Here is a 23,684-nt window from a genome sequence, read left to right as displayed (position 1 = left end):
CATTAGGTGGCCAAAGTATTGGAGCTTCAGATTCAGCATCAGTCCTTCTAATGAATATTCAGGGTTGATTCCCTTTAGGATTGACTGGTTTGATTTCCTTGCCATCTAAGGGACTCTCAAGAGTCTTCTCCAGCACCACAGTTTGAAAGCATCAATTCTTTGGCACTCAGCCTTCTTTACAACTCAAACTCTCACATCCATACATGACTACTGGAAAAACCATAACTTTGACTATATGGACTTTTGTTGGTAAAGTGATGTCTCTGCTTTTTAATACACTGCTGCTGCTGCTGCTAAGTTGCTTCAGTCGTGTCCGACTCTGTGCGATCCCAGAGATAGCAGCCCACCAGGCTCCCCCGTCCCTGGGATTCTCCAGGCAAGAACACTGGAGTGGGTTGCCATTGCCTTCTCCAATGCATGAAAGTGAAAAGTGAAAGGGAAGTCGCTCAGTCGTGTCCAACTCCTAGCAACCCCAGAGACAGCAGCTCACCAGGCTCCTCCGTCCATGGGATTTTCCAGGCAAGAACACTGGAGTGGGTTGCCGTTGCCTTCTCCGAATACACTGTCTAGGTTTGTCAAAGCTTTCATCCCAAGGAGAAAGTGTCTTTTAATTTCATGGCTGCAGGAACCATCCATGGTGATTTTGGAACCCAAGAAAATAAAGTCTAACACTGTTTCCATTTATCCCCCATCTATTTGCCATGATGTGATGGGGCCAGATGCCATGATCTAAGTTTTTGGAGTGTTGAGTTTTAAGTCAGCTTTTTCACTCTTCTCTTTCACATTCATCAAGAGGCTCTTTAGTTCCTCTTTGCTTTCTGCCATTAGGGTGGTGTTATTTGCATGTCTGAGGTCATTGATATTTCTCCTGGCAATCTTGTTTCCAGCTTGTGCTTCATCTAGCCTGGCATTTTGCATGATATACTCTGCACATAAGTTAAATAAGCAGGGTGACAATATACAGCCTTGACATATTCCTTTCCCAATTTTGAACCAGTCCATCCTTCCATGTCCAGTTCTGTTGTTTCTTGGCCTGCATACAGGTTTCTCAGGAGACTGATAAGGTGATCTGGTATTCCCACATCTGTAAGTATTTTTCATAGTTTGTTGTGATCCACACAGCCAAAGGCTTTGGCGTAGTCAATGAAGCAGAAGTAGATGTTTTTCTGGAATTCCCTTGCTTGCTCTATGATCCAATGGATGTTGGCAATTTGATCTCTGGGTTCCTTTGCCTTTTCTAAATCTAGCTTGTACATCTGGAAGTTTTCAGTTCACATACTGTTGAAGCCTCGCTTGAAGGATTTTGAATATTACTTTGCTAGCATGTGAAATGAGTCCAATTGTGGGGTAGTTTGAACATTCTTTGGCATTGTCCTTCTTTGGGACTGGAATGAAAACTGACCTTTTCTAGTCCTGTGGCCACTGCTGAGTTACCCAAATTTGCTGGCATATTGAGTGCAGCACTTTCACAGCATCATCTTTTAGGATTTGAAATAGCTCAGCTGGAATTCCATCACCTCCACTAGCTTTGTTTGTAGTGAGGCTTCCTAAGGCCCACTTGACTTCACACTCCAGGATGTCTGGCTCTAGGTGGATGGTCACACCATTGTGGTTATCTGAGTCCTTAAACATTTTTTGTACAGTTCTTCTATGTATTCTTGCCACCTCTTCTTAATATCTTCTGCTTCTATTAGGTCCATACTGTTTATGTCCTTTATTGTGCCCATTTTTCCATGAAATATTTCCTTGGTATCTCTAATTTTCTTGAAGAGACCACTAGTCTTTCCCATTCTATTATTTTTCTCTATTTCTTTGCATTATTCACTTAAGAAGGCTTTCTTATCTCTCCTTGCTGTTCTTTGGAAATCTGCATTTAGATGGGTATAGCATATTAAAAGGCAGAGACATTACTTTGCCAACAAAGGTCTGTCTAGTCAAGGCTATGGTTTTTCCAATGGTCATGTATGGATGTGAGAGTTGGACTTGAAGAAAGCTGAGCACCGAAGAATTGATGCTTTTGAACTGTGGTGTTGTAGAAGACTCCTGAGAGTCCCTTGGACTGCAAGGAGATCCAACTAGTCCATTTTAAAGGAGATCAGTCCTGGGTGTTCTTTGGAAGGAATGATGATAAAGCTGAAACTCCAGTACTTTGGCCACCTCATGCGAAGAGTTAACTCATTGGAAAAGACTCTGATGCTGGGAGGGATTGGGGGCAGGAGGAAAAGGGAACAACAGAGGATGAGATGGCTGGATGGCATCACTGACTCAATGGACATGAGTTTGGGTAAACTCCGGGAGTTGGTGATGGACAGGGAGGACTGGTGTGCTGCAATTCATGGGATCGAAAAGAGTCGGACACGACTGAGTGACTGAATTGAAATGAACTAATCTTTCCTTTTCTCCTTTTCCTTTCACTTCTCTTGTTTTCTCAACTGTTTGTAAGGCCTTCTCAGACAACCATTTTTGCTTTCTTAAATTTCTTTTTCTTGGGGATGGTTTTGGTCACCACCTCCTGTACAATGTTATGAACCTCCATCCATAGTTCTTCAGGCACTCTGTCTACGAGATCTAATCCCTTGAATCTATTTGTCATTTCCACTGTATAATCATAAGGGATTTGATTTAGATCATACCTGAATGGCCTAGTGGTTTTCCCTACTTTCTTCAATTTAAGTCTGAATTTTGCAATAAGGAGCTCATGATCTGAGCCACAGTCAGCTCCCAGTTTTGTTTTTGCTGACTGTATAGAGTTTCTCCATCTTTGGCTTCAAAGAATATAATCAATCTGGTTTCAGTATTGACCATCTGGTGATGTCCATGTGTAGAGTCATCTCTTGTGTTGTTCGAAGAGGGTTTTTTGTATGACTAATGCGTACTCTTGGCCAAACTCTGTTGGCCTTTGCTCTGTTTCATTTTGTACTCCAAGGCCAAACTTGCCTATTACTCCAGCCTAGATACTCCAGGTATCTCTTGACAGTCCCGTATGATGAAAAGGACTTTTTTTTTTTTTTTTTTGGTCTTGTAGAAGGTCTTGTAGGTCTTCATAGAACCATTCAACTTCAGCTTCTTCAGCATTACTGGTTGGGGCATAGACTTGGATTAGTGTGATTTTGAATGGCTTGCCTTGGAAATGAACCAATATCATCCTGTCATTTTTGAGATTGTACCCAGGTACTGCATTTCAGCGGAGAAGGCAATGGCACCCCACTCCAGTACTCTTGCCTGGAAAAGTCCATGGACGGAGGAGCCTGGTAGGCTGCAGTCCATGGGTCGCTAAGAGTCGGACACGACTGAACGACTTCACTTTGACTTTTCACTTTCATGCATTGGAGAAGAAAATGGCAACCTACTCCAGTGTTCTTGCCTGGAGAATCCCAGGGACAGAGGAGCCTAGTGGGCTGCTGTCTATGGGGTCACACTGAGTTGGGCATGACTGAAGTGACTTAGCAGCAGCAGCAGCAGCAACTGCATTTCAGACTCTTTGTTCACCATGAGGGCTACTCCATTTCTTCTAAGGGGCTCCTGCCCACAGTAGTAGATATAATGGCCATCTGAATTAAATTCACCCACTCCTGTCCATTCTAGTTTAAAATATTGATGTTCACTCTTGCCATCTCTGTGTTTGACCACTTCCAACTTACCTTGATTCATGGACCTAACATTTCAGGTTCCTATGCAATATTCTTCATTACAGCATTGGACTTTACTTTCACCAGCAGACACATCCACAACTGGGTGTCCTTTCTGCTTCGGCTCAGCCTTTTCATTCCTTCTGGAGCTATTTCTCTGCTTCTTCTCCAGTAGCATACTGGACACCTACTGGCCTGGCAGGGGGTTTATCTTTCAGTGTCATATCCTTTTGCCTTTTCATACTCTTCATGGGGTTCTCAAGGCAGGAATGGTGAGTGGTTTGCCATTACCTTTTCCACGACTTTAGAGGTGGCACAGGTGCCGTTGATGATCAGACTCAGGATCCAAGGGAGTTTGTGGCTGAAGAAGGATAGACGTCACAAGAGATGAGGGGTCTGTGCTTGGCTCCATCAAATCTTTTTCATTTGCAGCTGGTGGAAAACCCAAATCAAACTGGGATTGGGAAAGAATACAGAAACTTTTGTTATCAAAAAGTGAAGAGGTAGTTTAGGTTAGGCACAGCTCACAGGATGCCATCAGGGTCTAACTGTCCATTTTCCAGCTCTGATGTCCTTGATAAGGACTTCAATCTCAGGCAAGCTCTGCCTTAGTGAGAGCAAAACAGCTGCCAGCAACTCCAAGTTTTCATCCTTACCAGTCTAAGATGAGCAGAGAAGAATAAATGTCTCTTCCCTAACTATTTAAGCCAGTGTCCTGGGCCAATTCTTATTGGTCCAAATTTGGGTCATATTTCTATCTATGAGCCAGTCACTATGATCACAAGCACTCAGTGCTGTGATTGGCTAGAACTGAGTCTCATCTACCCTTGGAATGGTTCATCAGAGGGAAAATGGGGTGTAATATCAGAAGAAGAATCAGTGTGTCCTGGCTAGTGAAAACAGATGTCTTACTTCTACAGTATTGAGCAGGTTGTTCATCAGGCCATTCAGTTTAGGAAATGAGCTTGGGGTGGAGAGGAACCTCATTAAGCCAGAATCTTCGAAAGAGGAGTTATGGGCTGGCATTAGTGACTTCATGTGTAAAATAGAATTTGGAGTGTTAGTACCCACTCCAGTGTTCTTGCCTGGAGAATCCCAGGGATGGGGGAGCCTGGTGGGCTGCTGTCTATGGGGTCGCACAGAGTCAGACATGACTGAAGCGACTTGGCAGCAGCAGGAGCAGTACAGTGCCTGTTGATAACTCTTCAGACTGAAAGATCCTTGAGGGCAAAGGGTTTGCCTCCTTGGTACCAAATAGTGGTCCTGATCCTCAAAAAATGCTGTAAATGATGGATGGATGATGAATGAATGAATTAATTAATTAATCACTGAGTTTGAAAATACCGCAGATAGAAACAGGCTCACAGTACTTGACAAAATGTTCAATAAATACATGCCTTTTCAAAATGTATCTTTTCTATTCAACTATGTCAGAAGTGGAACATTGTGAAAATAGCATAGACTTTGAAGTTAAACAAATCAAGATTTAACTTCTAGCTCTGTGTGAAGAGAATGAAGCAAATGACTTCACTACCCTAGGTCTCAGTTTTCTCATCTGTAAAATTGGGCAGGGCCACCAATTGGTTAGAGTGCCACGTAGAGGGGGAATGGCCAATAAAATAATTTCCCAAGGGGATCCGTGGAGTGCATTCATTATTTTGATAACTTATTATAGTCAAGGCCTAGCTCTCAGCCTGACAGAGTAAAAAACTTCATTTCATCAGCACATAAAGAGGGAAGTCATTTCCCAAAAAGAGGTCCACATTGACCAAATTAGAAAGGCAGAGAATTCAGAATACCAGTGTATTAACTTACTATGAGAAATTATTTATTCATATAACTAGCGTATCTTCTCCCTGTGTGCAGCTATATAAGATTGATTGTGCTCAGGCACGGGTACTCGGGCTGCCTCCTGCATGCAGAGGTGGCCCAGCCATTGGGAAAGTTCTTGGATGGTCACTGACAAGATTTATCTCTGTATCTTAGGATGAGTTTGTGCATCTTTGTTCATTATATAGTTAAGTCTTGAAAGGCATCTTCTTTCTTTCACTTGCATTGTCTTGGGAAAAGGCTCTTCTCAGCCCCTAAAACATCAGCAATAAAGAACACCTTTCCCATCAATGCAGGCTGCATCAGCCACCAGGGTCTCCTTGGCCGTCAATGTCAGACGGCTTAACTCCCGAAGTCCACAGCCTGTGACAAGCCCATCCCAGATTACAGCCAGTCCTGGGGAGACTGGTGTTCCTATGGTCTCTTTCTGCTCATGTGATTTCTGCCCAGTTACGTTAATCCAGACTTGAATCACAGCTCCTTCACCAGTTTCTACCAAAGTAAAAAATCCTACTCACACAACCCGTTCACAGGTAGACTTTTCTGTAGAACCAAGGAGGCGCGAGTGAGGTCTCAGGAAGCATTTATATACATAGGAGAGACTATAAGCTCTTTAAAGCCCTGTTAGACCTTCCTATTCTTTTAAAGTTCCTCTGACAGCCCTGACAAGGGAGTTCCTGTTCTCAACAGACCGGACTCTCACTTCCCCACACCTCCTGTCCACCTCCCCTCCTCCCCACCCCCTCTAAACTCCCCGCACCACTCCCCCTCCTTCCAAAGCAGCAAGCAGTGGCTCTCCTGACTCAGGCACAGAGGCTCCACCCCTTCTCTGGTGCCTCCTCCACAGCTGAAACCCAGGCCTGGGGATTTCGCCTTCTAAACAACCCAAGGCATTTTTCCAAACAAAGACTGACTGTTCCTTTCTTTGGGGGTCGTCTGTTGAGAAAACAGATGTCCTGTTTGATTGAGAAGTGCCTGGGATACACATTCAATCAATAGATTTCATCCACCCCTCTGAGTCCTCTCCATTTGTTCATACACTGTTGATCAAGAAAGGTTTCATTATGACTTAAGTGTTCCTGCCCCTCTCCACATTCCTGCACAGGTTGGGAGGACGCCCTCAAATAACATTCCCTGTCACCATATTTCCCCTATAGCTACAGGCTTTCAAAGACAAGTGCTAAATGCTGGCTCCCCAACTTCCTAGCTGTGTTATCTTGTGTGAATAACTTCACCTCTCTGGCCTCAGTTTCTCCTCTGACAAAATGAAGTGATTATAGTTTATCTATATTATAGATATAGATATAGAAACTATTATAGACTAGTTTATAGACTTTTGGCGTGGGGGGTGGGGGATGAAATTTATTCCTGTAGATTGCTTTGGGCGTGCTCAGTCACTTTAGTCCGACTCTGCGACCCTACGGACTGTAGCTGGCCAGGCTCCTCTGTCCATGGGATTTCCCAGGCAAGTGTACTGGAGTAGGTTGCTATTTCCTACTCCGACCCAGGGATCGAACCCACATCTCTTTTGTCTCCTGCATTGGCAGATGGATTCTTTGCCGCTGAGCCACCGGGGAAGCCCCTGTAAATTGCTTAGTACATAATACAGGCTCAGTAAATGTTGCTGCTCCTTTTTATAAGTCCCTTTTTTCTCAAATAGTGTGACTTTATCAATGTAAAAAAATGAGAATTTAACCTTTGCAGTTGAATAAAGCCAGCCTTGTGCTAGAGACTAAAGTGTCAGGGTCAGGCCTCAACTTGGCTTAAGGGCTATACCTGCTGGTAGCCTAGACTACACAGGATGGCCAGGCATTCACTTAGCTATATCCTGCTTCAGAGTTGGAGAGAGGAGTGGGACATGATGAAAGATACAGTGCTAACCTCAGTAGCCTAAACTGGGAGAGGCGCCAATTGCCCTGATAATAGTTCATTTCTGGGCCAGAGAATTCAGGTCCCAGGGCTGGCTAGCACCATGATGACACAGCTCTCACTAAATGTGTCCTGGACTGGGCATGAATCTCTCAGAGGCCCCTCTAATTTCCCTGGTTTCACAAAGTATGGGAAGAAGTGAGAGCCCAGGGACCCTCCCAGACCTCTAGGGCTGTCTTCTAGGCTCTGTGGCCCCAAGAAAAGACAGACCTCTTGATTAAATCGCTAAAGTGATCCATCTGGTCCAGGCTGTTGTTCTGGTGGCCATATCTGATGGGTGAATACCATCTTCCTCCACAAGCTATCCATCCCGTGGAGCCTCTGCCCGTTACAGGTACAGGCTGGTCGGACTGCTTTGTTGTTGTGGCCTCTGGAAGAACAGGGTTAAGAATGGAGTAGGAGAGCCAGGCATGGGTTGGGTGAAACCAGCACCTCCCAAGGTGGGCCTCTGTGACGGAGTACAAGAGGGCAGTGTGGGAGTTTTGAGGGACTGCCCGGCTTGTAAGGGAGACAAGGTGGGACGTTCTCTTTGCAGAAGCAGAGCTGACTGGACCTGGACACAGGGCCCTGAGCACAGGGAGGGGTAGAGAAGATTATAGCTCATCTAAAAACTGTCTAAAGGGTGCACATCTACACGAAATCGTTTAGAGTTTAGTCCCTACTCCCACAGGTACATTATCCTTTTGACTTTATAAACTCTCCATGCAGATCTGATCCTCCCTTGTATGACTTCAGGTTCCTGCTTGCCTGAGCTGCGTCGGGGTTAAGCAGACAGGGAGAGAGCTGGAGTGTTCTGACTTTCCACCCCTGGGGATGATCCTGAAGAAGAAACGTTGCTCTCTGTGCTGCTCCTTTGCCCCAGTACCACCCATCGCCCTGGTCCTCTTTGCAGGAGTGTGTACAGGAAGCAAGCAGCCAGAGAAACCCGTCTCCACCTATCCAAGGCAGCGAGCCCATGAAATGGAAGAAGAACTGCAAAGAAAAGAGAAAGGGTCCTGGGGACTTTACTCAGAAGCAAATAATCCTGGTGACTCTTTTTGTGGAATCTGCCCCTGCCAGAGTCCAGTTTAGCATCTGTAGGGACATGCCGGGCTGACAGGACCTCCCTGTCTCTTTCTCGGTCCTGCGGTTTGAGGCCAAAGCCTCCAGGCTGGGACCTATGCTGGCCTGGGTCCTGTCCTGGCTCCGGGCCCATTAATTCAGGTGCTCAAGCAGGACTCTTCTCTGAGAGGTCTTTGGTATGGAAGAAGGGCTAAGCATAGCTTCTCCTGAGGTTTTTGTTTGTTTTTTAATTATGGTAAGAATACTTAACATGAGACCTCCTCTCTTAACAAACCTTTACATGTATAATGTTATTGACTATAAATACAATGTTGTACAGCAGGAGCTGTATGTAGCTTAACTGAAACTTTATGCTTGTTGATTAGTAATTCCCCATTTCTTCTTCCCTCTACCCCCATTCCTGGCAACCACCGCTCCACTCTGACGATTTTAGATACCTCATATGGGAAATCATGCAGTATTTGTCTTTCTACAACTGGCTTATTTCACTTAGCATAATGTCCTCAGGTCTGATCCATGTTGACACAAATCTCAGGATTTCTTTTTTTTTTAAATTTTATTTATTGGCTGCATCGGATTTTAGTTGCGGCATGCAGGTTCTTCACTGGGTCATGCAAGATCTTGTTGCGGCGCCCAGACTCTCTATTTGTGGCACATGCAGGCTCAGTTGCTCCTCAGTAGGCAGGATCTTAGTTATCTGACCAGGGACTGAACCCTCATCCCCTGCATTGCAAGGCAGATTTTTAACCACTGGACCACCTTCTTCTTAAAGGCCAAATAACATTCAGCTATATTTATATACCACATGTTCTTTTTCCACTCATCCATTAATACACATTTAGGTTGCTTCTATATCTTAGCTATTGTGAATAGTGCTACAATGAGCACAGGAGTGCTAATCTCTCTTCAAGAACCTAAAAATAAACAAGTGGGACTACATCAAACTAAAAAGCTTCTGCACAGCAAAAGAAAAAATCAACAGAGTCAAAAGGCAATTTACAGAATGGGAGAAAATAATGCACATCATATAGGAAGTTAATCTCCAAAATGTGTCAGGATTTCTACAATTCAGTCATAAAACAAAAATGTGCTGGCTTAGACAAAATAAAAAAAAGTTCTTTGGACAGAGATTTCTCCAAAGACAGACAAATGGCCAACATTCATATGAAAAGATACGCTAATCGTTGGGGTAATGCAAATCAAAACCACAATGAGGTATCACCTAATTCCTCTCAAGATGGCTATACCAGAATAGATATAGAGGTGATGGTGAGCCTGTGAGACACTAGAGCCCTTGTGCACTGTTGCTGTGAAAGGAAAGTGGGGCAGCTTCAATGGAAAACGATGTTTCCTCAAAAAAAATGAAAGCAGAACTATCCTATGACCCAGCAATCCAGCGGCTAGGTATTTATCCACAAGATTGAAATCAGAGAGATTAGCGCTCCTGAGGGTTGATTGGTTTGTTTCTCTCGAAGTCTGGCGCTACCCGGGCTCCCTACAGCATGTAGGTCCCCGTTGCTTTTAAATCCCTTAAATAAAACTTCACTGCCCTTCCCCTCCACTGATCCCAGGCAGATTCCTAGGCACCCCACTGCTTATTCCAAACTGCCTTCCAGGGCCAAAATTTTGCTTCCTGCCCGGGGGACTCCAGCCAGGCCTGGGCAAGTCCCAGGGGAGAGCGCCCAGCGACATGCGCGCGGATCAGAGCAGCGTGACGCGAGCCGAGACTCGCTGTGCGCTCCCCAGACGCGTGGCTTCCCTGGGCCGCTGCCAGTCCCGCTCCCCCGGCAGGGGCGGAGCGTGGCCTTTTTTGGTCCGGGGAGGAGTGGCTGCGGTCCGGGAGGTCACCGGACCGCAGGGCGGGCTGCTGTCATTTGCGCCCTGTGCTCGGGTTCAGCTCGGCTCACCCGGTTCCCATGCGAACCCGGAGCCCCAGCCCTCGGGAATAGCAGCCGCAGCGCCAGCCCGCCAGTGCCTCCATCCCCCTATCAGAGCCCTATCATGTGCCAGGGGAGCATCTGCCCGTGGCGGGACCCCCTGCCTCGCCTCCAGGTGTGGACCTGGATCGAGCCTGTGGTGGCCTCCACGCAGGTGGCCACCTCCCTCTACGACGCGGGGTTGCTCCTCGTGGTGAAAGCGTCCTTCGGAGTCGGGACCTCCTCTAATCACAGTTCCAGCCCGTCGCCTCGGGGGGCTCTTGAGGACGAACAGCAGAGGGCCATCTCCAATTTCTACATCGTCTACCACCTGGTGATGGGCCTGACGCCCCTGCTGTCGGCTTACGGGCTGGGCTGGCTCAGCGACCGCTACCACCGCAAGGTCTCCATCTGCGTGCCCCTGCTGGGCTTCCTGCTCTCCCGCCTCGTGCTGCTGCTCAAAGTGCTGCTGGACTGGCCCGTGGAGATGCTGTACGCAGGGGCTGCGCTGACCGGACTGTGCGGCGGCTTCTCTGCGTTCTGGTCGGGGGTCATGGCCCTGGGATCCCTCAGCTCCTCCGAGGGCCGCCGCTCCCTGCGCCTCATTGTGATTGACCTGATCCTGGGCTTGGCGGGGTTCTGCGGGAGCATGGTCTCGGGACATCTCTTCAAGCAGATGGTCGGGCACTCCAAGCAGGGCCTGGTGCTGACCGCCTGCAGTGTAAGCTGTGCCACCTGTGCCCTTTTGTACAGCCTGTTCGTGCTGAAGGTCCCCGAGTCCAAGGCCAAACCCCGCAAGGCCGTGGATATAGTGCCTGGCACTGTCGGCAGGTATGACACCCTGGATCCTGATCAGACAGACAAGCAGAGTGTGGTGAGGCCCCCTCCACCTCCTGCAACGGCTAAGCCCAAACAAATCATCATTGGCCTGCTCTTTGTGGGCGCCATCATCTATGACCTGGCAGTGGTGGGCACCGTGGACGTGATGCCGCTTTTTGTGCTGAGGGAGCCTCTGAGTTGGAACCAAGTGCAGGTGGGCTATGGTATGGCTTCGGGCTACACCATCTTCATCACCAGCTTCCTGGGCGTGCTGGTCTTCTCCCGCTACCTCCAGGACACCACCATGATCATGATCGGAATGGTCTCCTTTGCGTCAGGAGCCCTCCTCTTGGCTTTTGTGAAAGAGACATACATGTTCTACATTGGTGAGTCCGGCATTCTTGGGGAGGCAGGACGAGGACACTGCTGATCCCCTAAGTAACGGGGCGTACACCCGAGGTGCTGTGGTCTGTCACAGCTCAGCACCAGAGATTACGTCTGTACCTAGGAGGCACAAGGGACAGAGGATTATGTGCACCTGAGTTTGGCTGTATTGTGCTATCTGTGTTGCCCACTGAAATGTAATCAGAGTGTAATCTAGGAAGTCAAGGAAGAGATGGTCAGTGGTGCTGGGAGTCAGGAGAGGCTTTAGGATGGCCCTGAGTGGAAGAGATGGGGTTGAGTTTATCTCCCCGATTTAAAAGGGATAAAACATTTTCAAGTAATCCAGCTGAAAAGGTCCTTTAATTAAAATCATTTCAGGTCAAGCACAGGCTTTTCAAAAAGAGAAAAATCCTCCATAAATGCCTTCCACAACCAATATAATACATTCCCTCAAGGAAGCAGAATGAAGTTTCTGAGGACACAGACAACCACAAGCAGAGCACTCTGGAACAGGGCTCTAATAGAACTTTCTAGAGTGATAGAAATGTTCTGTAACATTTCCACCTAAAACAATAGCCATTAGCTGTGTGTGGCTATGAAGCCCTTAAAATGTGGCTAGTGCAACTTGAACAGAATTTTTCATTTTATTTCATTTAGGTAGTCATATGACTTGCCAGTGGCTAACGGAACAACTCTAGACAGTTCCCAGAGACCACCCTTTGACTGAGGTCACACAGCTCAGAAAAACATCTCACAAAATGGCTAGATTACTTTTAGCCAGCTCCCAGTTAAACAGGCCAAGTACAAGCCTGAGTAACCTCTCCTCTTCCCTCCCCATCACTTATAGCCACTCCCACCCCACCCCACCCCTTCGCCACACACACACACACACACACACACACACACACACACACACACATCAGAATGATGAACAGGGCTACAGGGAAGAGCGGGGTGTAGTAGCTGTGGTAGTGGCACACGTTTCTGGATGCAGCTTGCCAAAGCTACTGGGACTGCGTCTCAGAGATGATATAGGGTGAGGGCAGACACCTCCCTCCTGGGAGGCAAGGAGCTGAAAGTCACTTGAATGACATCAGCTCCATTTCCTTAGAAACCACTTAACTCTGCCAATAAAGACGCCCTTCACCGCCTGTCACCATGTCCCAGGTGCCTTGCCACCTTCAAGATCGGTCTGCAGCATCTATAGCTCCATCTGGGAACTCAGGGAGTCAGCCTGCCCTGGGGCAGGGTGGGGCCACGAAAGGACTGTGGGAGGCGGCTTCTAAGGGAGGTTTTCCTGTTATTCTGATTTACTCTTTGGCCAAGGCTGGGCTCCAGTGAGGAGTGTTCTCATGTGCTTCTTTTCCAGCTCGGGCCATCATGCTGTTCGCTCTCATCCCTGTCACAACCATCCGATCAGCAATGTCCAAACTCATCAAGGGTTCCTCTTATGGTGAGTGAAAGGAATCTGAGAGGTTTCAGAGCCACTTCGTTTGAGGCACAGGGTTTGGACTGACAGAAGGCACAGGAGAGAGCTCCAGCAGCAGCCTTTAAGACACTGGGCACACATTAGTGTCCATCCAGGGCGGAAGGAGTGAGAGCAGGAGCAGGGAAAGACTGGGAAAGTCTGCCATTGAAAAGCCACAAAGGAAAATACTGCCACCCACGGGCCATGGGAAGAGCCAACTGGATGGAGGCCAGAATCCTGGTAACATGAGCCGTGAACACAGAGGGAATCAGGGAAGGGGAGGGGGCTCCGGAGAGCCTCCCAGAGACTCAGCTATCAGGGAACACGGAGCGACAGCACAGTAACCTCGGTAACCTCGGTCCCTTCCACAGGAAAGGTGTTCGTCATTCTGCAGCTGTCCCTGACGCTCACTGGGGTGGTGACATCCACGCTGTACAACAAGATCTATCAGCTCACCATGGAGAAGTTCATCGGCACCTGCTTTGCGCTCTCCTCTTTTCTCTCCTTCCTGGCCATCCTGCCGATTGGGTAAGACAGGAGCAGTTCCTGCTTTTTGGGCTGGGGCTGAGGTCAAGGACTGTTGGAGCCTTTCCAGCCTATTATCATAAAGTATTTACTTTTCACATTTACACAATGGGTTCTGAGTAGGCTCTCCCACTATGAAAAACTTCTCCTGTGCCCCCAAACTAGTAATCTGGTAATTTCGGAATTCCCTAAAGTCATAAGTAATAAACAGAGGGCCTCAACATGCTGGCTCACTTCCTGGCAGTTTTGTAATAGGAGCCTCATACACTTTCTTGTAATCAGAGGCTGGGATAAAAAACCCTCTCGAATCACCCAGACCTCGTTGAGTCTCCTTTAGGTGACAGTCATCCGGCCTCACTTTCAAGTATTCTTTCTTCTCTGTATCTTGGGAGGGCTTTGAGCACCCCTGCAGGACATGGGTAATTCCTCTGAGCTCTCTGGGGAAATCGTCTCATTTGTAAATCAAGAGTGCTTACCTCCTGGGAGATAACAGGCAGGAGGAAGGCCGGAGATACAAAGGCCCACGGGGAGAGTTGCCAGCTGAGGTTATCACCAATATAGACCACAGGAAATAGTCTGGTCTTCAACCAGCCCCATTCAAAAGAAATACAAAACCACAAGCACAAGCCATATTATATGATTTTACATTTTCTAGTAGCCACGTTTAAATACAACACGAGTAACAGGTGAAATAATTTTAATAATATATTTGATTTGGCCCAATAGCTCCAAAATGTCTTTGTAATCAACCTACAAAATCAATGAGTTCTTTTGAATTAAGTCTTTGAAATCCCGTATGTATTTATACTGACAGCACATCCCAACTTGGACTCCATTTGAAGGCGAGAGTTCAGAAGCCAATGTAACTAGTGGCTACATATTAGACAGCCGAGCTTTGGTCTGTTTAGGCCCTTTTCTCACGCTTGTACCAATCCCACAGAGGAGAAAGGAACACAGTAATGATATTGACAATAAGATACAAAGGACATGACACAGATTTGCTTTTTAAAGGGACCTGCTTGGTAGCACACTGGAGCCCTCCATATCATTAACGGTGGTGTTGCAGGCTGCAGAGTAGAAGGGCTGAAGGCAGGTTGGGAAAAGCTAAAGGTAGGTTGGAAAAAGTGGGAAGCGGATGGTGAAAAGGGCCGCCTTTGGATTCTCGCATCACATTGTATAGCTTGATGTGCTTGCATAGAAAGTTGAGCTTCCTAAGACAGAAGCCATCAATCATGAGGGTTCTTTGATTTCACAGTTGAGAGAATAAGATCAAACAGATGAGAGAATTTGTGCAAAACACCAGACTTGATTACCAGTGCCATCGCTGGCCAGTTTTCATTTTCAAACTGTCCAGGCCTTAGGCCTTTTCATGTGCCCCTGTTTTCATGAGAGTCTTGGCTGAATGGGTTGGGCTTAGCTAGACCTGACCCACAATGCAAACTTCTCTGGAGTGCCAGCTCTTTGTCCAAGTGAGTAGTGGATTAATAACTGTGCCACTTGGAAGTTACCCAGTTCTGTTTGATTGGCAGTTGCTTGAAATAGGCTCTTTGACCTAAACAGATCAACAAAAACAACAAAAGAAAACAAGTCTGACTAGACTAGTTAACATCTCATAGCTAGAGAGATAAACAGACAAATGAAAGCAATGAGAATGTGCAGTAAATGGTTCCTTTCTACACTTCCACTGCTTTCCCTTTTTAAAGCACCTTTGGGGTATGTGAAGCAGGTGGGCTGCTCTCACCCCGGCTGGGGACACCTCACCCCAGTGGACCTGGGCCCCGTCCTACAATGTGTGCATGGAATTTTAAGATATACAGGATCTTCATCATCTTATACCACAGAAGCTGGGTCAGTATCTTGAACCAATCGTAAGGAGTAATGATTACATGAATTGAGGCACTCAAGTAGATGCCTCTGTTGGAGACATTTAGCAGTAGAGGGACTCACGTGCTAACAAAGCCTCCTTTGCCTGCTGTACATTGGAATCACTTGGAGAGATTTAAAAAACGACGACTGTCTGGATCCTACCCGCGGAGATTCTAACTCAGTTGATCTGGGATATAGCCTGGGCATGGGAATTTTTTAAAGCTCTCCAGTTTATTCGGATGTATAACCAAGGTTGAGAACCTTTGGTAGAAAGGGAGTGTTTCTAGTACTTTTCCCTCCACAAAGTCACTAAATGAACAAAATCTTGAAAAATTCTTTCAAGAGGCCAAGGCTGCACCACCAATCATTAAGCATGATCAACAGGAAAGACCAGTAGAACTCTCAAACTGCGGAAAGAAGAGCCACATTCCAAAGACAGAAAAGCCCAGGAAGACATGTCACAGCAGGGAGTGGAGGAGGGCAGAAGGTGGAGAGGAGAGGTTGCTGAGCCCAGCTGCCAACAGCTCAATTACAATAAGTGACTGTGGCCCCAGCCCTTCCTGGTACCGAAGTGAGCCAACTTCACAGCACTGTGAGAACCTGCCCTCTCGTCCTCACTCTTCTTTATGTGCAGCAGGGAGATGCTGAGGGAATGTCTGTCTGGTTCTGCCCATCCGCAAGCCCCCAACCCCTTGTCACACATGCACTCAGCTGCTGCCTGTGGTTCGTAGATGCCATCAGAAGCGAATGGGCTCATCTTCTTCAAAGTAGACCTCTAAGCCTGAGTTCTTCTGCACCCATCCTGATCCCCTCCCTCAATCTCTCAAAGATAGTAATAGCAGACATGTAAACAGCCTTGATTATGTGCCAGGCACTACTTTGAATGTTTCATATGTTTTAACCTTCTCAAACAACCCTCTGAAGCAATTACTATTTTATGCCCATTCTGCAGATGAAGAAACAAAATCTAAGGTGTCATGTAACTTGCCAAAGGTTACACAGTTAATAAGGGACAGTGGCAGGATTTGAACCCGGGAAGTTGGTTCTTAGTCACTATTTGACAGTGTGTCTCAGAAAAGTCCCTGGCTATCTGGATGCCACCTCTTTCCTCCCCTTAGAGTTCACTTGTACTACTTAGCAACTCTGTCTCCTGAGTTCTTCCTATCAGAACTGACACGTGGTCTGCTACCCTCTCGCCTCCTCCTCCCCCCAGCCATGTTCTCCAGTGCTGGTCTGCATTTGCTTACTTCTCGTTCACTTTGAACCCACTCCAGACTGACTTCCCTGTTCAATGCCTCCAGGGCTGCGCTGAGATCCGACTTCCTCACAACCGAGTACACTGGACTCCCTGCCATCCTCTCCCCATCGGTTCTCAGTGGCCCCCAACACTGTGGGTCACTCCTTCCTTGGAAGGCACTTGTCACTTGGCTTTCTTAACACCTCCTCTCCTGGGTTTCTCCTACCTCTCCGACTTCTCTACAAACCTCCACATGGAAGAATTCTTTGGGGCTCAGGTCTGGGTTGTCTTTTCACTTCATCGTCTTGAAGTAATCTAAATTATTTTCAAAATTTCAAATTACCATCTCAGTTTCCAAAATTGCATCCTTGACGCCCTCCTAACATCTGCTCCCCTCCAGTCTTGCCCACCCCATTAAATGGCATCACACTCAGCCAGGAAAGAAATCTAAGAGTCACCAAAGTCCTCCTGTTTCTTCATCTTCCCGTACCTCCCATCCATCAAGCCTCACTGATTCTACCTCCAGTATATGCCTCAAACTACTGTGGCTACCCCTAGTCCAAATCACTTGGGGAATCAACTTCGCCCCTGAGCCAATCTACCCGCATCCATCCACCCTCTTTTTACCAGGTGGCCTGAGAAACTTCCTTAGAGTGGACACCAGTTCGCATCATCTCCTGCTCAGAGCTCTGTACTTGGCTTTCACGGTTCTTAGGAGGAGCACCACTGTCTCACGGAGGACCACAGGTCCTGCGTAGTCCAGCCTCACCCTCTTCTCCAGCCTGCTATTCCTGCCACTCACCACCCTCCCCTCTCCGCTTCAGCCCCAGGAGCCTCCCCCTCACGCCCTTCCCCGTTCCTTACCCACATGTCCCTTTTTCTTTGGCTAGGCTGGGTCTTTGTTCCTGCAGGGCCTTTTCACTGCGGTGGCTTCTCTCGTCCGAGTGCAGGTTCTAGGTCACGCGGGCTTCAGTAGTTGTGGCTCATGGGCTTAGTTGCTCCTTGGCATGTGGGATCTTCCCAGACCAGGGATCAAACCTGTGTCTCCTGCACTGGCAGGTGGATTCTTTACCACTGAGAAGCTGGACACCTCACACATCTGTCTTAATATAGCTAGATGTGGTCTTAACTTGAACACCATTTTCTCAAAGAGGATTTGAGAAAATTCCCTTCCCAATCTAAGTTAGATCCTTCTATGATATGCTCCCCTAGCTTCCTATGGAGAAGGCAAATGGCACCCCACTCCAGTACTCTTGCCTGGAAAATCCTATGGGTGGAGGAGCCTGGAAGGCTGCAGTCCATGGGGTTGCGAAAAGTCGGACACGACTGAGCGACTTCACTTTCACTTTTCAGTTTCATGCATTGGAGAAGGAAATGGCAACCCACTCCAATGTTCTTGCCTGGAGAATCCAGGGACGGGGGAGCCTGGTGGGCTGCCGTCTATGGGATCGCACAGAGTCGGACACGACTGAAGCGACTTAGCAGCAGCACAGCTTCCTATACTTTTCCTTCAGAGCATGGCAGTTGATGATTACTTAGTGATTTAATTTTCCACAGGCTCCCTGAGGGCAGGAACCATGCCTGTTTGACCTTGTACCCTGTGTCCAGCAGAAAGCTTAGTGCATAAGCAGTACTCAGAGTCTTTAATGAAAGAACAATCTGACAGAGGGTGTGACGCCAGCACTACTGACCACCCAGGAGCTGCCTGTTGAGCTGCCATGTCAGGGGTTGGCCACCACCATGATCAACAAAAGTTGATCAACAGTCAATCTAAGGAAGAAATAGAAAATTTTAGTCCTGCTAATCCAAGGATTATAACCCAGAGGGAGACTATTTCAGGAAAAGCCGAGGAGTGTTCTACCTATAAGATGCCAAGGCACAGTTACAGTTCTATGTTTGTGAGACAACGTATTGTGGAAGGGGTGGGGGATAAATTAAAAGAGTTTGGGATTAACATATACACACTGCTGCTGATGCTGCTAAGTTGCTTCAGTCGTGTCCGACTCTGTGCAACCCCATAGACGGCAGCTCACCAGGCTCCTCTGTCCCTGGGATTCTCCAGGCAAGAACACTGGAGTGGGTTGCCATTTCCTTCTCCCATGCATGCATGCATGCTAAGTCACTCCAGTTGTGCCTGACTCTGTGTGACCCTATGGACAGCAGCCCAACCAGGCTCCTCTGTCCACAGGATTCTCTGGGCAAGAGTACTGGAGTGGGTTGCCATCTCCTTCTCCTATATACACACTGCTGCTGCTGCTGCTAAGTCACTTCAGTTGTGTCCAACTCTGTGTGACCCCATAGACGGCAGCCCACTAGGCTCCCCCACCCCTGGGATCCTCCAGGCAAGAACATTGGAATGGGTTGCCATTTCCTTCTCCAATGCATGGAAGTGAAAAGTGAAAGTGAGGTCGCTCAGTCGTGTCCAACTCTTAGCGACCCCATGGACTGCAGCCTACCAGGCTCCTCCGTCCATGGGATTCTCCAGGCAAGAATACTGGAGTGGGGTGCCATCTCCTCGTCCTATATACACACTACTATATATAAAATTGGAGAAGGCAATGGCACCCCACTCCAGTACTCTTGCCTGGAAAATCCCATGGATGGAGGAGCCTGGTAGGCTGCAGTCCATGGGGTCACTAAGAGTCAGAAATGACTGAGCGACCTCACTTTCACTTTTCAGTTTCATGCATTGGAGAAGGAAATGGCAACCCACTCCAGTGTTCTTGTCTGGAGAATCCCAGGGATGGGGGAGCCTGGTAGGCTGCCGTGCATGGGGTCGCACAGAGTCGGACACGACTGAAGTGACTGAGCAGCAGCAGCAGCAGCAGCATATATAAAATAGGTAAACAGGGGCCTACTGTATAGCACAGGGAACTCAATATCTACTAACCTATAATGGAAGAGAATCCAAAAAAGAATATATATATCACTTTGCTGTACACTTGAAAAAAACACATTATAAATGAACATACTTCAATTTTTAAACATTTCCCAAGAGGGACCGGGGCGGGACAAACCCAAGTAACATACTGACAGTTTACATAGTCCAACAAGGTGAGCGGTGGGTCGAGACCTATTACAAGATTGAGACAGGAATGTTATTTCCCAGGGGGTGCTGCCACCAGGAAGAAATTCTTTTTTTTTTTTCCCCCAGCGAGTAGGAATTCCTGCGTCTTCTAAGGGGATCAAGTTAACACAATGCAGGTGCACAATACACTCTAAAGCGGAGGAGATAGTTACTCAAATGGGCAGAGAATCTTAATGTTGAAAAGTTTTCTTGTCCTGCTTTAAAATAATCCACCAACCGCGGGGCTCTGCTGTCATGGTCCCACAGCTGGGGTGAGCTGTGGAGTCGGGCCTGGAACAGTTCATGTGGTCCTGGGCTGCCTGCCTCTACTCGCCTCTTGCCAGCTCTGACATACAGTGAGCTTTAAGAATAGTGAGTGGTCCTCCCTGGAGAGCCCTGGGGCTCACAGAGGGTAGGGAATCTGTGTTTGGAAGTTTCTACAAAGCTTTTCCTTAGAAGGATTTGGATTTCTGCCCACACCCCACTCACTAGCTCCAGATGTGGTCCATCCATTAGGAAGAACTGTGTTCCAGCTTAGAACCTGGGGTTCCTAGAGCTCAAACAGTTGAGAAAGAGAACGCCAGAGGTTAAAGGACATGCCAAACGTCACACAGATTCCAGACTTCAATACAGCTCTTCATTCCTAGGCGTCCATTTCATCTCCCAGTATTCTTAAACAATGTGATGATTTATGGAAGAGAGAAAAGGGCAATGCAAAGGCAGAAGGGGATGCAGCGAATTCCGCTTGGGATGAGTGAAGCTTGAGCTTGAGGTCCACATGGGAATGAATCATCAGACAGAAGTAAGATGGAAAGAGGCTTCAAGAAAGGGAAAATGTAGATGCAAATGGCTCTCCATATTATGGGACAGGAAGGAGGCTGGAGTGAGGGAAATTCTCTGGGGCCACTTTCCTCCAGGGAGTACAGCGGTTCTGCTGCCATGATGGACAGAGTCTCCGAGAGGGCTAGAGACCCTCCCTCCCCATTCCAGCTGTTCCCCCGTAATTCTCTGTTGTCAATTCTTACAGCATCGTGGCCTATAAGCAAGCCTCGTGGTTGCAGCCTGGAGACATCACAGAGAAATGAAGGTGCTGATCTGCGGGAGCCAGAACACCAGCAACGGCCAGACTCCCTCTGAAGACCAAGGACGGGACCAGGAACTGGTGTCCACAGTAATCCATTGCTCAAGGAACCCAAGTTCCGGCCAGAGTCAGCCTCAGAATGACTTGCTGTGGCTCAGGGGTCCTGGGTGGGTGGGGGAAAGCACTTAACTGGTGATGGAGACACTTTCTCAGCTTTCGGATGTTGCTATTAGGCAGAGGTTGGGTTCTGCAGACAGTAGAGTGTGAACTTTCAAGGGAGATACACAGGCCACAGGCACAGCCATACCCAACATGGAAGCCAGTTTTTTTCCAGGAATGTTCTGGGGGCTCCACGCATCGTAACTAGTCACCCAGGAGTCCTGTGTGAGAACAAAGGCAGTCAACCACCTGAGGGGGATGAGGAAGGGAATTTCGAAAGAACTGCCAACTGTGAACATCATTCAGTATTTTAAAAATTAAAACAGAACCTTGAAAACAAAGTTTAGCTTTCTTCCCTCAGGCCTTGTTAGTGTGAATGACTCGGGAGCTATCTAGGGCTCAGGCATTTGAAGTCAGCGTAGTTTTGTTTTTAAGAAGGCAATTATCAAAAAGGCTTTCTTCAAAGGAATACTTTCCATCAATAGCACTTCCCAAAGTGAGAGGTGTGAAAGGAGAGGGGAGATACGCTAACACCATTTTATTTTGAGGCACTTACTGTTTTAATTACGTGAATAAAAGACTCACCTCCTAATAAATCAACATCCGTAGCATGAGTGTGTGACTCACTGTCTCTTTGGTCAGCTTCCCTCTAGAACTCAGACATGGCATTCTCAGACTAGGATAAAACTTAAAGCTAGAGAATGCATTTAAATCTCAGAGCATTTGGGCTCAGAGTCTGTTATCATCACTGACGCCCTGCATGGACTGGTCCACAACTTCAAGGCACATCTACTCGGATCCTAGCACCATGCTAGGTGCTGAGGCAGAGCAAGCCTGTGACAGCTCCTACCCCACCAGTGTCTGACCTAGTGGGTGGAGCAGACAGAACAACAGGCAGTCATGTATCTTATAATGAACGCTAACATAAGGGAGCATATAACCCAAATCCAAGAGTGCAGAGAAGGCTTCTCGGGAGAAGTGGCATAAAACTGGAAAGATGAGTTACCAAGGCTGGATGTTGAGTGAAATTCCAGGCAGAAGGAACATGCTGGAAGATCTGATGGTGAAAATATCCCCCAATACAGAAAATCAACGTGAAGAGAGAAAAGAGGGATGGAGGGAGAGGTATCCAGGGGACTGGAATCGAGAGGTGAGCGGGGACAGTGAGGAGGAACATCAAAACAGAGCCTTTAAAAAGCTTCTCTTTAGGGACTTCCGTGGTCGTACAGTGGATAAGAATCTGCCTCCCAATGCAAGAGACACAGGTTCGAGCCCTGGTCCGGGAAGATTTCACATGCCATGGGGCAACTAGGCCCGTGTGCCACAACTTCTAAGCCTGTGCCCTACAGCCCAAACATTGCAACTACTGAAGCCCACATGCCTGGAGCCTGTGCTCTGAAATACCAGGAACAACCACGATGAGAAGCCCACGTACCGCAACCAGAGAAAGCCCTCATGCAGCAGGAAAGGCACAGAGCAACCAAAAGTGAACACATTCGTTTTTTAAAAAAAGTTTCTCTTTAGAAATGCAAATCAAAACTACAGTGAGGTACCTACCACCTCACACCAGCCAGAATGACCATCGTTAAAAAGTCTACAAATAACACATGCTGGAGAGGGTGTGGAAACCCTCTTACACTGTTTCTGGGAACGTACATTGGGACAGCCACTATAGAGAACAGTATGGAGGTTCCTCAAAAACTAGAGTCGCCATATGATCCTGTAATCCCACTCCTGGGCATATGCCCAGACAAAACTATAACTCAAAAAGATTCATGCACCCCTATGTTCATAGCACTATTTACAATAGCCAAGACAAGGAAAAGCCTAAAATGTCCATTGACAGATGAATGGATGAAGAAGATGTGGTACGTATATACAATGGAATGCTAATCAGCCATAAAAAAGAATGAAATAATGCCATTTGCAGCAACATGGACAGACCTAGACACTATCTTACTAAGCAAAGTCAGAAAGAGAACGACAAATACCATATGATATCACTTATATAGTGGGATCTAAAATACAATACAAATCAACATATCTATGAAACAAAAACAGACCCATAGATACAGAGAGGAGACTTGAGGCTGCCAAGGCAGGGCAGCGGGGGTGGTGTAGAAGAGGGAAGGGATGGGAGTTTGGGTTTAGCAAACTATTATATATAGGATGGATAACAACAAGGTCCTACTGTATAACACAAGGAACTACATTTGATATCCTGTGACAAACAATAATGGAAAAGAATATGAAAAAGAATATATATATGTGTGTGTATAATTGAGTAACTTTGCTGTACAGAAGAAATTAACATTGTAAATCAACTATACTTCAATAAAATTTTTTTTTAAAAAGGAAGAATCAGTTTCTCTTTAGAGTAATAGGCTAGCTGTTGAATGGTTTTGGGCAAGAATGTCGAATGCTTACATCTGTATATTAGAAAGAGGACTTGGCAGCACTGAGAAGGAACTGGCTTTGGAAGGAGTGAGCAAGACTTGCAGAAAAGCGACAAGCAGAGAGGCCTGTTGAGGAATCCAGTTGAAGGTGATAGTGGGCTGCTACTAGGTAAGAAGCTATGAGGATGGAGAAAGGTTAGACAGACTTGGGGGAATATTTGGAAGCTAGAGGTCAGCAGGAGTGGGTAGTGGATGAACTGCACAGAGTGAGGCATATGGAGGCAAAAATGATTCAGATTTGGGATTCAGGCAACTC

At 47.2% G+C, this 23,684-nt stretch overlaps 1 protein-coding gene across 1 annotated transcript; it reads left to right on the top strand.

The window, feature by feature from the left end:
• The first annotated feature begins 8,039 nt into the window (after positions 1-8,039).
• Positions 8,040-21,586, top strand: SLC46A2 (solute carrier family 46 member 2). Its single transcript, XM_019966737.2, has 4 exons — positions 8,040-11,571; positions 12,939-13,022; positions 13,409-13,565; positions 20,760-21,586. The coding sequence occupies exons 1-4, from the start codon at positions 10,452-10,454 to the stop codon at positions 20,815-20,817; spliced, it is 1,419 nt and encodes a 472-aa protein (XP_019822296.2). The 5' UTR covers positions 8,040-10,451; the 3' UTR covers positions 20,818-21,586.
• Positions 21,587-23,684: the final 2,098 nt, after the last annotated feature.

The sequence above is a fragment of the Bos indicus genome, chromosome 8, assembly GCF_029378745.1.
Source record: "Bos indicus isolate NIAB-ARS_2022 breed Sahiwal x Tharparkar chromosome 8, NIAB-ARS_B.indTharparkar_mat_pri_1.0, whole genome shotgun sequence".
In the NCBI taxonomy this organism is placed as follows: domain Eukaryota; kingdom Metazoa; phylum Chordata; class Mammalia; order Artiodactyla; family Bovidae; genus Bos; species Bos indicus.
This window is presented reverse-complemented; position numbering and strand designations above follow the sequence as displayed.

Coding starts and splice junctions, on each gene's coding strand:
- SLC46A2 (XM_019966737.2), top strand. CDS start 10,452: ATGTGCCAGGGGAGCATCTGCCCGTGGCGGGACCCCCTGCCTCGCCTC. Junction 11,572..12,938: donor GACATACATGTTCTACATTG/GTGAGTCCGGCA, acceptor CTTCTTTTCCAG/CTCGGGCCATCATGCTGTTC. Junction 13,566..20,759: donor CTGGCCATCCTGCCGATTGG/GTAAGACAGGAG, acceptor CAATTCTTACAG/CATCGTGGCCTATAAGCAAG.